Raw genomic sequence first — 14,100 nt, 5'->3', positions numbered from 1 at the left:
GAAAATATTTTTAAAATTCTTTTTTACAGCTATACCCAAGAATTAAACCAAGACAAAGGAGCTTGGCTTGAAACTTTGCACACTTTTAGTTAATGAAGAATTAATCTGTTACCAATAAGAAGAAATAATATGATTGTTTGTGGCAAAAATTTTGTAAGACTTATTTTAATGACAAACTAACTTGAAAGCAATGAAGATCGGGCTCTGGAAGCAAATGAAGGCTTGGAGCAGAGCCACTGCTGGTGGAGGATACTCAGCACGACGGAATGAACGGAGCTTGGCAGGAAGCTGACCACTCTGCGCTGGATACAGGTACTCCGTGTCACACTCCGAAAGATACACGGTGACCGTCCTGTTCTCTGCAAGAAACGGGACCACTTATTGGGCTCCTGGGAGATCAGCTGCGGGGCCTGCTTAAATGGGCGTTTTTCATTGCCTGCCCCTGTCCCTGCCCTCCCACCGGAAGGAGCAGTGCCATCATGATGCCATCTCAGATTGTCCCCCAGCACCAGCAGGCCCATGGGGGACTCACACGGAGGCTCGAAGGTGCCGCACACTTGCGTGTCGTCTGTGAAGAACTGTTTGTTGGTTGTCAGTGAGCAATAACTTTATGGTATGAGTTCTTGTAGCGTCATGTATTCAAAATATTGAAACCACACTACACTACAGGTAATTAGATTTAGACTTTTGTTTTTAGGCCGAAGTTTGAATCTATATTTATTGTCTTTTGTATCTCGGAAATTAGAGACTTGCTATATAGACTTACCCGTGATATTTGTCAAGATCATAGCTGACTTTAAAAACAATTGTAATAAAGTTAAACTTTTTGACTCTAAGCTTTTTACCGGCTTTAGTTTTTTATGTCACGTTAACAGCCTTGTTTAACGTTCCTAAGCCATTGGAATATCGTACCCTGCTGAAAAATAATAAGAATTTTTTTTTTTACCAGCCATGTGATTAAACGTAAGTATTTCTTTGCTCAGTTTTGCAATTTGTGAGTCTCGTGGCGGTCTTTGTTATAGAATTAAGACGCTTTTTAAAGATCCTAGAGGCCATGGTGCTAGAAACTTGTACCTTTACCTAGAGCTTCTGATAGGCTGTTTCAGTGTCCTCGTTTTATTTCAGATTCTTCTTAGAGTTATATACATTTACGGGATGAAAACTTAGGTGGACACAGTCTGCACATCGTTTTATTAATATGGTACCAAGTTTGTGAATTTTGGGGGAACTCATTTTGCTTAGTGAAACTGTTTCATTTAATAGAAGATACAGGTGAGAAAAACCAGTGGTCCCTTTTCCTTATACATTTTTATGAGTAGCTAACTTCTAGCAAAAAAGGAAGATAGATGAATGACAGAACATATGATGCCTTTCAGAGTCATGCAGAAGTAGTGACAACATGGTTGAAACATCAGAAGACCTGTGTGGTAGACAGAATTCTAAAGATGCCCCTCCAGCCCCTCATATTCCTGTCCTGTGGTGCTGTGGACTGTCTGTCTGTGTCCCCCTAAAATTCATGTTGATGCCCTAACCCCCAGTGTGATAGTATTTGGAGGTGGGGCCCTTGGGAGGTGATTAGGTTTAGGTGAGGTCCTGAGGGTGGGTCTGCATAATGAGGTTAGTGTTCTCATAAGAGGAAGTCTGGTGCACTGTGTGAGGACACCCCAGGAAGGCTGCCACTCTCACCAGACACTGAACCTGCTGGCACCTTGATCCTGGACTTCCCAGCTTCCAGAATCACGAGAATGTTATTTAAGCCACACAGCCTGTGGTATTTTGTTACAGCAGCTTGAGCGGACTGAGACACCTGGTTATTTAATCCAGCACTAATCCAGGTACTGCCGTGAAGGATTTTTCAGATTTAAATTAAATTTACTCATCAACTGACCTGACCATAGGGGGATTATCCTGGGCCCATCCCAGGTGGGCCCAACTTGAGCCCTTCCAAGCAGGAGAGATGAGGCCGAAGGGGAGGTCAGCGAGATTTGAAGTGAAGGGATTCGACCTGCCATTGCTGGCTTTAAAGGTGAAGGGGTCATGAGCCAGGGAATGTGGAAACTGAGGAAACCCCTGGCTGACAGCCAGCAAGGAAACGGGGACCGCGGGTTTACAACGACATGGACCTGAATTCTGCCAACCTGAGTGGGCCTGGAAACAGATCCTCCTCCAGTCTCCAGCAAGAATGCGTCACCCAATAAGAGAGGTGTTGGACTTTAACCTACAGAACTGGGAGATGGTGGGTGTTCTTCAAGCCACCAAGTTTGGGCTAACATGTTACAGCAGCACAGGAGCCAAAAAACCAATGGATTCTCATCCTGGGCTGCTGCACTTAACTTATCCATCCTGTGACCTTGCCCGGGACACTCAGCCTTGTGTGTATAATCTGAGATGGGGTCGAGGGAAACCATACTAAGTACTATACGTGAAGGTACCTGGAAACCCGCAACAAATTGCGCCAATGTATGAAAAGGGAAGATGGGAAAATTTGGGAAAACGTGATCATCTCACTTTTATTTCCTTAGTCCGAAACTTGTGGCATCATTTGTTTTTATTCTCCCTTTGGGGGTATTTTTACTTGCTTGTTTTATTATCAGAATATCCGTATATTAAAGCTCCCTATAGGGGATTCCCTGGCAGTCCAGTGATTAAGACTCCACGCGGCATAGCCGGAAAAAAAAAAAAAAGCTCCTTAAAAGTATAGAAAAATGTTATGAAGCCAGGGGGGAAAAGACCACTATGGAGGCATCCTTAACTAACATTCGGGCCTGTTTCTTTCTATTCTTGCTTGTGATTTTCTCTTCACGTAGTTGAGAGCATACTGTTTAAGCAGTTCTGTATTGTCCTGTTTTATGTTTCACGTTGCATCACATGCATGGTTTTTAATGGCGGTGTAGTATTCCACCACGTCATTCATCCAGTCGTTTGTGTTGAACGCGTGGCTGCCTTTCGCTTGTGTTACCATCGATGCTGCGCTCACATCTTTATGGGAGCGGAATTTTTAGATTGTTGAAAAAATAAGTGGGGATAAAGCAACTGGAGAATGGGCCTTGCTAAGGAGGGTAGGGTGTAAACTCTAGCTGTGCTTGGAGTCTAAAGGCAGTGGAGCCACCGAGGGGTTTTAACCAGGAGAGTACGGGAGTCAGCCAGGGAGGCAGGCGAGCGGGGGTGTCCGAGAGGGAGAGGGAACGGCAGGGACGGCAGCACAAAGTCGGGGAGGGTGATGACAGATACGTGTTCATAGCTTTTGGCTTTGGGAGGTAAGTGGTGATCATCAAAAGCAGTTTCAGGAGAGTGGTCGGGCCATTAGCCAGATCGCAGAAGGTAAAGGAGGCGCAGAAAGATGCAGGGGCGTAGCTGCTGGGGAGGCCTGGCTCTGGGGGAAGGAGGGGAGGCCGGGAGGAGGCGGGTGGTCTGTGTGTTACCAGGTGGCAGGCCTAAGGCACCTGAAAGAGAGTGTGAAGAGAGGGGCCAGCTGATAGGCTGAGACTGCAGTTCAGAGCAGAGACGGGGAGGGCTTTTCTTTTGGACTGGAGGGAAGGGAGCAATGGGGGATTAGATTAGGGTGACTTCCTCGGGGCAGAAGTCTGGGGGGGATTTACTTTATCATCTGGTTCTTTCCCCCTGTGAAATCTCTCCCCTTCTCTTTTAAATCTTTTCTAAATTTGCTACGATAAGCATATAATGTATCTTTTTTTTTTTTTTAAGCATTATTTCTTATCCTGTGACTAAAAGTGAAGTTGTGAACTCCAGCTTCAGGCAGTGCGGCAGGTCAAAGTGCACCGGGAGGGGCAGAGCACCCGGAACAGTGGGAAAGGTTTGGAGCAGCCTGGGTGGACTGGGGGGAGCCTGCCTGCCCTTCCCCTCCCAATTTCTACCACTCCTGTATTTCAACCGCCTTAGCACCCTCCTCTCCCCTTCCGGTAGTCAGCCTACCCTCCCCCTACCCCACCCCTCCCATAGCAATCCCGTGTCACTGGGAGCATCCAGCCCTCCCAAACCCAGTTCTACTAAACGGAGAAAATCACCCCCCACCCCCCACCAGGGGAAGTGCTGCCTGTTCTTGGTTCCCGCTTCCTCTGGGCCCTGAGATGCTCCGCAAGCAGGAAAACTTAAACTCCTGCGAGCTGAATTTGGGAAATCCCTCTTCCTATCTTTTCATGAGATAGTAGGCTGCCATTTGCCTCTCTCTAGTCGTCTGACATCTTTCCCTCCTGCGATTCCTCAAGGATTCCCCAGCAGCCGACCTGTGGTTTAGCTGCATGTCTTCCTGGCTCTCTCTTGTCCCCTCCACCAAAGTGACAGGCAGGTGGCAGGTGGAGCACAGACTTGCCGGTACCTCTTTCAGAGACCAAGCAGCAGTAGAAATTGGAGCTGACTTTCTGGTCCATTATCAAAGCTTCTGAATTGGATTTTTTAAAAGCTCTATAGTTCCACACTGAAATGGAGGCCAGCTGCCCTTTCCTCTCAATACCGGCATTTAGGGAGGGAGGGAGCGCGCCTGGCTAGAGTGGGACGGGATGTAACTGGGTGTGCTCACCGCTGGGCCCTCAGGAAGAGCGGCACCCACGTGCGATTGCCTGAGCGACTCTTTATTGAACAGTACATTTGCAAGAAGATAAGGCAACAAGGCAGTATCTGTACAGTGTCGCTAGCATTTACCCAAGGTGAAGCCAGGAAACACGTTCATGTGGTTTCCACGGGCGTCCCCCCCAATCCATGCACGAACGCTAGCGGTGAAGTCTGGGAAGGTTCGAGGCAGGCGGCGAACAGCTCTGCTGTCTTCCGTCACCGTGGGCTTGCAGACGGGACCCCCGGTTTGGGTCATCACTTCAGCTGAGCAACAGGAGCGTCCCTTCAGTATCGTAACGCTCAGTTTATAAGACCAGACATGTGCGAGGACTTGAGACAGACACACTGTTAACCAATCAGTTTTATATAAAATCTGTCTCTTATTTAGCCCAAATGAGAGATGTGCTTCTCACCTGGCCTCTTCAGGTGCCTTCGTGATGCAGCATATTTTTCCATTTTACTCAAGGGAAATGGTAACCCCTGGACAGCTCTTTGGTACATGTCACAACTGTATTTTTAAACTCAAAGTTGCTTTAAATATTGCTGGCAAGGACCTTATGTCCTTTAAGGTTTGACTGAATGTTAAATTAAGCTCAGCTGTTAAATACCTCCCTGCATTTTTTCCTGATTTAATATTGTTATAAACAGGAAAGTGTGTAAAAGGAAAGTGTATCCTATGTACAGATTGAAGGTTTTCTCTAAGTTTTTCAAGGGTTAAGTGACTCGCTTGCATTTAGTACGATTATATGCAAATCTTTTACTTCGATATCTGAAAGTTCTGCTTTCTCAAGCAGATAGTATCATCATTTTCAGCTCTAATCATCAGTTTAAGTAAATGTTCCCATAAGTTCAAGATCCAGATAAAAAGTTTCTCTGTGGATGCTTAGTCCGTGGCTGATTCTTTCATGAGAAGTCTTCAGGCAGATCAGTTATAACCTCAAAGTACTGAAAAACACAGCCACTGTGGGGAAGGAAAAAAACCAAATCAGTTCAGTGAGCATTCTTAGAATTAAAAGGCTATCTGAGTACCTACAGATTATTCTGGAAGATTGACTGTTGTACGAGAAAAGCTGATCAAGGGTTAAGATATCAGAGTATTAACTCACATTTTTTCTACCTGATTTCTAGAGTCTAGCTTTTTACAGGGTCGTAAATCTGAATTAGGTGGTCATGAATCGTATTACAGGGTTGACTGAAACACGTGAAACGTGGAAAACACGAATTAGCATTTCTGTATCCCTGCCTCAGTGTCACATCAGAGGTTAGTTTGGATAGCCCTTAAACGAGTGGTTTTCAACCTCGGTTCTCTACTGGAGTAATCTGCGAACTTTAAATCAGACTCTAATGAAATTAGTCTGGGATGGGCCTGGACATCAGGACTTCTGCGAAGCTCCCCAGGACTGCAAGCTGCAGGCAAGGCTAACAATCGCTGCAAACTGAAGGAGAGGTCTTCTTCTGTCGCAGCCTCAGCGAAAAGAGAGTTGAGTGTGGGGAACTCCAGGGACCTGTGAAAGGCGAGGCTTAGGAAAGGAGGGAAAGCCGGTGGGTGAGATGTTTCTCAGAGGAAATGGGAGGATGGTCTGAGTAGGCTGGCCGCATAAAATAGTGGGAGGAATGAGATTTCCAGCCAGAAGGATAAAGGGGGCTGCAGTTTCCCAAACTTCACACGTGGCATGTTTAGGTCCCAATTGTATTGCCTCTACCTTAGACTGCAGTCTCAGGGGAGGGTTATTTCCTGAGCTACACAGAGTTTTAAGCAAGTTAGTGTTCTTTGGAAGCAGCTAAAACGTATTTTGCAGTTGGCTCGCGTTACTTTAAAATGCATTGATACCAGAGTGAAAGAGCTATTTAGTTGCTGGCTTCCTCCAGAGTTCGAAATTCAATGGAAGGCGGCGCCAGTCCCTCACCCTCGTCCTTCTTACCACTCTGCTCCTCTCTGGTCCCTGGGACTTGGTCATTCCTACCCAGCACTGGCCACCCAACCCCAGTCTCTGTAGCCTGTGTTGCTCTAAGCTCAGTTCCCCCTTGGACAGAGGAAATGCAAGCTGGAGCCGGGCAAGGATGAAAAGTAAGCCCAGCTGGCTTCCTTCTTTGAAGTGAGAGAACTTTCTGTCTTCGGATGACAAGAGAACATTTTTGCGCTTTGCTTTCTGTGGAATTGGCATGCCAACTGAATTTCGAGTGATCGTTTCAGAGGTGCCCATTGCTGGGGTTCCAGACACATGAGCACAATCATTATATATGGTAAGCTTATCTACTATTGTTATTTTATTTTAAAGGTGGAGGAAGTAGAGAAGAGTAATTTGTGCAGAAAGTATTTTAAGTAGATCTAAGAATGACAGCTCTTCCCAAGACCCACTTACATTTCATCCACAGGGTTTCTTTGCATAATAAGCATCTTCTCCCATGCATGCGAATTAGCAGGTCATTTTTCTAAGAGGGATTCTGCAGCCACCCTCTTCTTCTTTTAACCTTGTGCTATTCTCAAGGCAAAGCTTCTGGGAGGAGGGACCAGGTGTGTTTTCTTGGACTCGAGAACCAATCGGTAGTTGGGAAATGACTGCCAGTAGAGGTGCACTGTGGGATCTTACAACAATTTACAGCCTGACCCTGACAGACCAAAAGCCACAGATCTCTGTCGCCCAAGTTGCAGCCCTTCTCCCCTCCGTCCCCTAGGAGTAGGGGCTGGGAAGCTGCTGACTTACAGAGATAAGGTCAAGCTGGATCATACCAGTATCCTCGGGGTCCAGCCGCTTAAATATCCCTGTGGAGGCAGAAACAGGATGTCATATAAGTGAGCTGCAACAGAGGTCACAGTATCCTTTTCCCCAGCCTGGCAGCTGAGTTCACTGAATGACACAAGTTACGATTCCTTCCCTCTGTCCCCAAATTAAAGAAGGATTTTCATTCTCAACTGGACAGACACGTCTCTGGCTCACCCGTGAGGATGGTTTCACCCGTGGGGAAAGGCAGGCTGCTTTCGTACCGAGAGAACTGAAATGGGCCTTTACCCAAGTGGGCACTTACTGAATAGTGTTTCCAGTCGAACCAAACACCTAACAAAATTGTCAAAATCGATGACGAGCTGGTCATCTGCGAACCGAGCAACGATGACTTGGTGGAGCTGACAGGGCATCTTGAAACCTGCAGTTAAATGGACATGCAGACCAATTGCCAAGTGTTCGACTGCACCCTGGGGCTCTGTTCATGGGCTCTGGACCCGGAAGATGAGAGTTATGATGGCTTTGGTCCCCTGGCTGCTCTGCTGTGAGACTTTTTATTTTGCAAAGCCAGTGCCTTCTGCCATTGCTTCTGTTTCCACACTGTTCACCTCCACCCTGCCTCTCTCCTTTTTGGTTTTTTTTTGCATTTTAATATTTATATATTATTTATTTAGGCTGTGCCGGGTCTTAGTTGCGGCATGCGTGTGAGATCTGGTTCCCCGAACAGGGATCGAACCCAGACCCCCTGCATTGGGAGCGCGGAGTCTTACCTACTGGACCATCAGGAAGTCCCGTCTCCTTACTAACACGTAAGACTTTCCTTGCCTGTTCCTACTTTCATGGTCAGGCTATTTCATGCTATCGATCCTATCTCCTTTTCTGTCTGTCTCTCTCTGAATCACCTTGGAGACTAGATTCTTCCTGGATGTATGTGGCAGAAACTGTTCATGCTAAACTAATATGAATTCTCCCTTTTTCCATAGTTGTAGAATTTTTAACAGGCCATGGCTGCCTAGAATCAAGGCTGCCTTTCCCAGCTTCCCTGGCAGCCCTCTGAAGCCTTGTGACTAAGTCCTGGCACTGGGATTTGTGTACAGAGTGACATGTGCCCTTGAAGGCAAGGACCCCCTCTTTCCCTCCTTCTGTCAGCCCACTGCTAGAACGTGGTTTTGGTGACAAGCCGTCCCCGTCCTACAGATACGGGTGACGATCTAAGGGCTGGTGACACAGTATGAGAGAAGGAGCCTGGGTCCCTGACAGCAGGAGACACCATCTGGCCTTGGATGGCTTGAGCTTGAATCGTTATGTGAGAGGAAGGTGTATCTTGTTTAAACCACTTATTTGGGGTCTCTGCTGCAGCATTACATCCCAACGAATGGACAACCTCATACTGTCATATTTGTCCCCTAAGCACACCAGTCTCCCACTCTGCTGGTCTCCCACAGCTGGTGTCCCTTTTACTGACATCACGTGCTGCTAAGGACTCACCCAAGGGTGGAACTGGACATCGCACTTCTGCCTGACCAGCCCTGCACCTGAACGGACGAGGGCAGGGTGTGTGGGTGTGCTGAAAACTGGCTTTGCCTGCGACCCGCTGGGGCCCTTGGAGGGAAACTGAGATTCCAGACGGCTTAGAGGGCAGAGCGTCCTGGACTCCATTTCATTTTACCAATTAGTCTTTAAAAGGCGAATGAAAAGGATGTGTTTGTACTGAACCAGCACCTACTCTATTTCATAGCTTACCAAACTTTGTATCGTATAGAATAAGTTTTCACATATTCTACAGATAAAAGAAAGAAAATACAGTTAGGAAGTGTTACCTGCTTCTTCTAATGCTTTCCGCATCTCATAGGAGTTCATGGTTCCGGACCTGTCCACGTCGATCTCCCGGTAAATTTTCTGAAACACGCAAAATAGTTAGAAAACCATGACCCAGAAGGTGGCAAGTTACCTCTCTGTGCTGTGTGCTAAGCGGGGCTGAAGTTCTTCCAGCTCCATGCCTCTAGTGTGGCCTTGGAAGCATCACCCATGTTTCTGCCTTAAAGAGTACTTTGCCTCTCCATGAGCTAGTTTATAAATACGCCCATCAAATCACCTAGCCAACTACACGAGCCCCTGTTATTATCCTCTGTAATTTTTGTACTTTAGCTGTCAAAAACCCCAACTACAAGCGGCTACATGGCCTTTTCAGGACACTTGATGGTGGCTTTTAGATGACCCCGTTTCCGGTCAGTAAGGCAGGGAGTAAACCACGTCACTTGCGAAGTCTTTGTTTTTCCTGTTTGCATTTGCCCAGCCCTGTCTTCACCCATTCTGAGCTCCGTTATGAGTACAATCCCCTCTGCTTGGAGATGCTCCTCCACCATCCTAAAGAGCTGCCGCGTCCAAAAGTACGTGCATGGCGCGTTGCCCACACAGACCCACCGCCCCTGCCGCCCGGCCCTCCTGGGCTCTCACTTGGTATTTCTGAATCTTGGTCCAAAGAATGTAGAACTCCTTCAGACCCAGCTTGCCACTCCCATCCGACTGCCTGCAGTTAAGGAAAGCTCCCAGAGTCTGGGTTCACGTGGGCCGTGGCACCTGGTTTGTCCTCTCCCCTGGAGCATCTGGTAACCACAGTTCAATCACGAGAAGCTCTCGCAGAAGGACCCTTTTCCTGCTCTTCACACTGGCTAGACCTCCATCTGAGGGCTGGTGGAAGGGCCCAATAGAGACCTGCTGGTTCCCCGACACTGTGTGCTGATGGGTCTGGGGGTGCTATGCAGCTGGCCCCAGTTCCTGCTAAGAAGGAGCTGTTGGAGGATATGCAGAGGCTTCAGATGGCTTCTAATGGCTGCGCCCTTGCCCATTTAGGGAGTATCATTATTTCTAAGAGGCCTTCTGTGAGGGGAGCTACACAGCAGGTGCCATGAGCCCACCAGACGAAACTTCATAGAAGCTTAAGCCATCCAGGCCATCCTTGCCCAGCGCCTCTCAGTAAGCAGCAGGGACAGCAGAGGGATGATGAGTCGGCCTCAGGGCCGGGTGGTGGCCTGGGAAGGAGCCAGAGCAAGAGGAAGGAGAGTGCTCTTGGAGGGTGGGCCCCTATCTTATGAATCAGGAAGAAAATCATGACTGGGGAAAGCATTCACATTGGAAGTATCATGGTAGGGACTTCTCTGGTGGCACAGTGGTTAAGAATCCATCTGCCAATGCAGGGGACACGGGTTCGAACCCCGGTCCGGGAAGATCCCACATGCCGCAGAGCAACTAAGCCTGTGCGCCACAACTACCGAGCCCGTGTGCCTAGAGCCCGCGAGCCACAACTACTGAGCCCACGTGCCACAACTGCTGAAGCCCGCGCGCCTATAGCCCAGAAGAATCATTGCAATGAGAAGCCCGTGCACCGCAACGAAGAGTAGCCCCTGCTCGCCGCAACTAGAGAAAGCCCGCGCGCAGCAACGAAGACCCAACACAGCCAAAAAAAAAAAAAAAAAAGTATCATGGTTTAGGGACTATTTCCCTAGAGGTAACACATCCAAGCTGCGCTGGGCAGAGAACAGCGGGCATGCTGTCAGGAATTCCCTGCAGGAACCCCTCCGCCTGTGGCATCTCACATTCCCTCAGCTGAAGTCCCTCGAATTCCCTACTAAGGGAGGTCAGCGCTGACAACGGTCCTACGCCTCAGCCAGTAGGGACAGCTGGCCGCTGTGCAGGGGAGGAGGCCTGTGTTTGTATCTTCCCGGAGTGAAGTTTCAAACTCTCCCAGCCTCTGTCCTGCGGGGCCCATTAAAGGATACATCGAGCATGTCAACCATGATTTTGCAGGTCTCTATGCTGAAGCCGTCTGACTTGATATCTTGGCCTAGGAGACAAAAATAAGTGTGACAGGAACATCTTCTAGAGCAGTACTGTCCAATACAACCTTCTACGATCGCAGAATATTCCGTATCTGCACCCTCCCATGTGGGAGCCACTTAAATTGTTTTAAATAGCTGCACGAGGCAGGTGGCCACCATACTGGGACAGTGCAGAGGCTGTGTGACATCTGCCTGACTTCTCTGTATATTGGCCATGGGCATACGGAGTTATAAAGTGCTTTTTAAATAAGTAAGAGAATGCTAAGAGTCTGGGCCTTGAAGTGTTCATAAGATGCAGTCACCTGTGGAGAGAGCGGGGGCCCCACCTGTTTATTCTAGGCAGGGCCCTGAGAGAGGAAGAGGTTTACTTAACTGCCTGTCTGCAGGCATTCAGGGGACCTCTGTGTCCCCAGCTGGGTTAGCCAGAGGGCCAGAGCCTGTCCGCAGCCTGTGCTCTCCTAGGCGAGTCACTCACTGGTTGAGTCCCATCTAGTTGGTGGTCGACAGGTGGCGTGAGAGCCTTGTCACAGATGTGAGTCTGTTCCCACAGCCTTCAGGGGAGCCCACCCTTTTCATCATGTCCTTGTGGAAGGTTAGGACGTAACCTGTCTCAGAGCTGCTGTTCTGGGCTCTGACCCCGTCTGGGGTGTGGGTGTGGGCTGTGCCTGGGGCCCTCGGGCAGGAGTCGTCACTGGGTGTGGAGCGGGGAAGGGTACCGAGCTCCGGGGCTCGGGTGAGGCTACTGCCGCGCCCCCAACAAGCAGCAGCAGAATCCCAGCGTGGCCCGATCCCTCCCCTCCCCCTCCCCGCATCTGTGCAGAAACAATGGGGCTCAGTGTCCCTGGGTTCATGACAACCACACAGCTTAACAGGCTGTGACCTCACTCGTGCCTGGTGGCCTCGAGGGTAAACACCATCTTCTCATCACCCCCAGATTGGAGGAGGGGCGCCGAGGACCAGGGTCCGCCTTGGGGAAGCCCCACCCTGGCCGCTGGACCCCCTGGCTGCAGCTCTGCGAAGAAGCTCAAAGGCAGCCTTTTGTTTGGAGGCCCCCGGGCATGGATCGGTCACACGTGGTTCCTGTGAGGGACCACATGCGTGTCGTTCACGTGCACTGTGATGGAAGACCCCACTGGCCTGGATCCTTCTTTGGCTTCAAGAGGAGGATTTTTATCTCTTGGGGTTGGGCCAGAGTGATGTCCACGGGACTTCTGGAGACGATCCCAGGCTGACGCTCAGCCCTAACGACATACGCTCTGGTTTCGGATCCAGGCTGAGAACTCCTGATACCGTACAGACCCCTGCTCAGTGGACTGCTGTCTTATCACAGCAGCACAGTTCTGGTGCTAACTCGAGGGGGAGAAGAGCAGTGTGTGTGGGTGCTTTCTCCCCACCCCCTGCAGCGGTGATCAACACTGGGGAGGTGGACGGTCCATCCTTTGATATTTTTTGCTTAAGAAACAGTTTCACCTGAAAAGGTGTGTGAGGACCATGGCTCTCCAGCTCCTTCTCAAGTCTCCACCCAGTTCTGTCCGTTCTGTATAGACGCCCATCGGCCTGGGCTGAGGGCCGTCACTTCTGGAGCCTTGAAGCCACTTGCCTGGCCCACTGGCTCAACGGAAGTGACATTTCTCCCATCAAGAACTGGCTCGACCAGGCTCCCTTAAACACACATTTGGGAGATGAGCCTTTTTAATGCCACCCCCTTAGCTGGAGTGGAAGACGGACCCCTTATTTTTCCATTCTGGCTCATCAGTGAGCTGTCGTCACTCTGTCAGTGGTTCCCCACTAAATACGGCCAGGAATCCAGGGAGGGGATGCTTTCTGGCTCCCATCACGCTTTTTCTTAGCAATTAATCATCATAAGAGTCACCGTATATACGGAGCCCAGGCTTTGTTCCTACACATCATCTCACTTAAGACATTCAACCACTCTGAAGAGGTTAAGTAATAATATGCCTATTTTGCAGATAAGGAAGCAAGAGTCAGGGAGATTATCTAACAGAGCTAGTAAGTGGTGGAAACCCGGATGTGATCATTGACCTCTAGACTCCAGAAACCTCCGCCCTTTTTTATCACATCGGGGAGAACCTCCTTCATCCGGTTCCTTGGTGGTGACGGTGGCGTTTAAGCAGGAGTGGGGGTGACGGTTCAGCCACAGCTGCTGAGCCGGGGAAGGGGAAGGGTCACCGTGTCCCCTCACGTTGCAGAAGCAGGATGAGGGATGTGCGAGGGGTGGGTACTTACGCCTTGCCAGAACTCTTCTCAGGATTGTCTGCAACTCAAAGGCAGAGATCTCTGCATCCTGCGGAAATGCAACCAGAGCGTCATTATTGGCTCCCTTGGGGCTGCGTGAAGCGCGGAGCAGCGGACGTGTAACGGGTGTCCACTCTGGCTGAGCCCGTGAGGTGCATTAGAGCTGGGGCGGGGAGGGGTCTGTGGGCGTGCATTTCTAACAAGTCCCCGGGATACGCTGCTGCCACCACCCCCCAGGCCGCACAAGGAGCACAGCCACAGCCCAAGTTTCTGATAGTGTTGTAATGCACAGCGTGCTCCAGGCAGAGTTCGTTCGCCATTGCTCTGCTGTAGAGAATATGAAGAATAAATTCTCCATTCTACCCATGTTTGTGGTCTTTTGACTCAGTTCTCTATACCCTTCCTCGCACCCAGCATGCCTTCCTCTCCCTTTAAAACCCAGATCTGGCTTCCTGCAAAGCTGGCTGGGACCGGCTGTCTCCAAGAATTGGCCCAGCACTTTTTCTGTGGCCCTTGATGTCACAGCTCCTCAGAAGTGGTGCGGGTACCTCTGTTCACTTACACATATTGTGTAACTGGGGGACATGCCCCATTATTTAAGACCAAGACTGACATTGTGCGTTCTTGGGGTGTGTGTGTGTGCATGTGTGTTTCAATCAGTGGGGAAGTATGTCTCTACGATGCCCCTTCCCTTAGAAACCAGGAGGGAGGGA

The 14,100-nt window shown here is 49.5% G+C and overlaps 2 protein-coding genes across 4 annotated transcripts in view; one reads left to right on the top strand and one right to left on the bottom strand.

Annotated features, from left to right (window-relative positions):
- Positions 1 to 880, top strand: part of TP53BP2 (tumor protein p53 binding protein 2) — a 68,160-nt gene extending 67,280 nt beyond the window's left edge. For all 3 annotated transcript variants that reach the window (XM_079925552.1, XM_079925554.1, XM_079925553.1), the window contains exon 18: positions 30 to 880. In XM_079925552.1, the coding sequence (XP_079781678.1) occupies positions 30 to 71 (42 nt within the window). In that variant the 3' untranslated portion in view covers positions 72 to 880. The remainder of the gene's footprint in view (positions 1 to 29) is intronic.
- Positions 881 to 4,571: 3,691 nt separating this feature from the next.
- Positions 4,572 to 14,100, bottom strand: part of CAPN2 (calpain 2) — a 63,112-nt gene continuing 53,583 nt past the window's right edge. Inside the window, exons 15-21 of the mRNA XM_079925586.1 lie at positions 13,379 to 13,436; positions 11,072 to 11,136; positions 9,750 to 9,818; positions 9,113 to 9,191; positions 7,597 to 7,713; positions 7,275 to 7,333; positions 4,572 to 5,530 (exon numbers count right to left, since the gene is read on the bottom strand). Of these exons, the coding sequence (XP_079781712.1) occupies positions 5,507 to 5,530; positions 7,275 to 7,333; positions 7,597 to 7,713; positions 9,113 to 9,191; positions 9,750 to 9,818; positions 11,072 to 11,136; positions 13,379 to 13,436 (471 nt within the window). The 3' untranslated portion in view covers positions 4,572 to 5,506. The remainder of the gene's footprint in view (positions 5,531 to 7,274; positions 7,334 to 7,596; positions 7,714 to 9,112; positions 9,192 to 9,749; positions 9,819 to 11,071; positions 11,137 to 13,378; positions 13,437 to 14,100) is intronic.

The sequence above is a fragment of the Stenella coeruleoalba genome, assembly GCF_951394435.1.
Source record: "Stenella coeruleoalba genome assembly, chromosome: 1".
Classification (NCBI taxonomy): Eukaryota; Metazoa; Chordata; class Mammalia; order Artiodactyla; family Delphinidae; genus Stenella; species Stenella coeruleoalba.
Note: the sequence above shows the minus strand (reverse complement) of the source record. Positions and strands in the feature narration are given on the sequence as shown.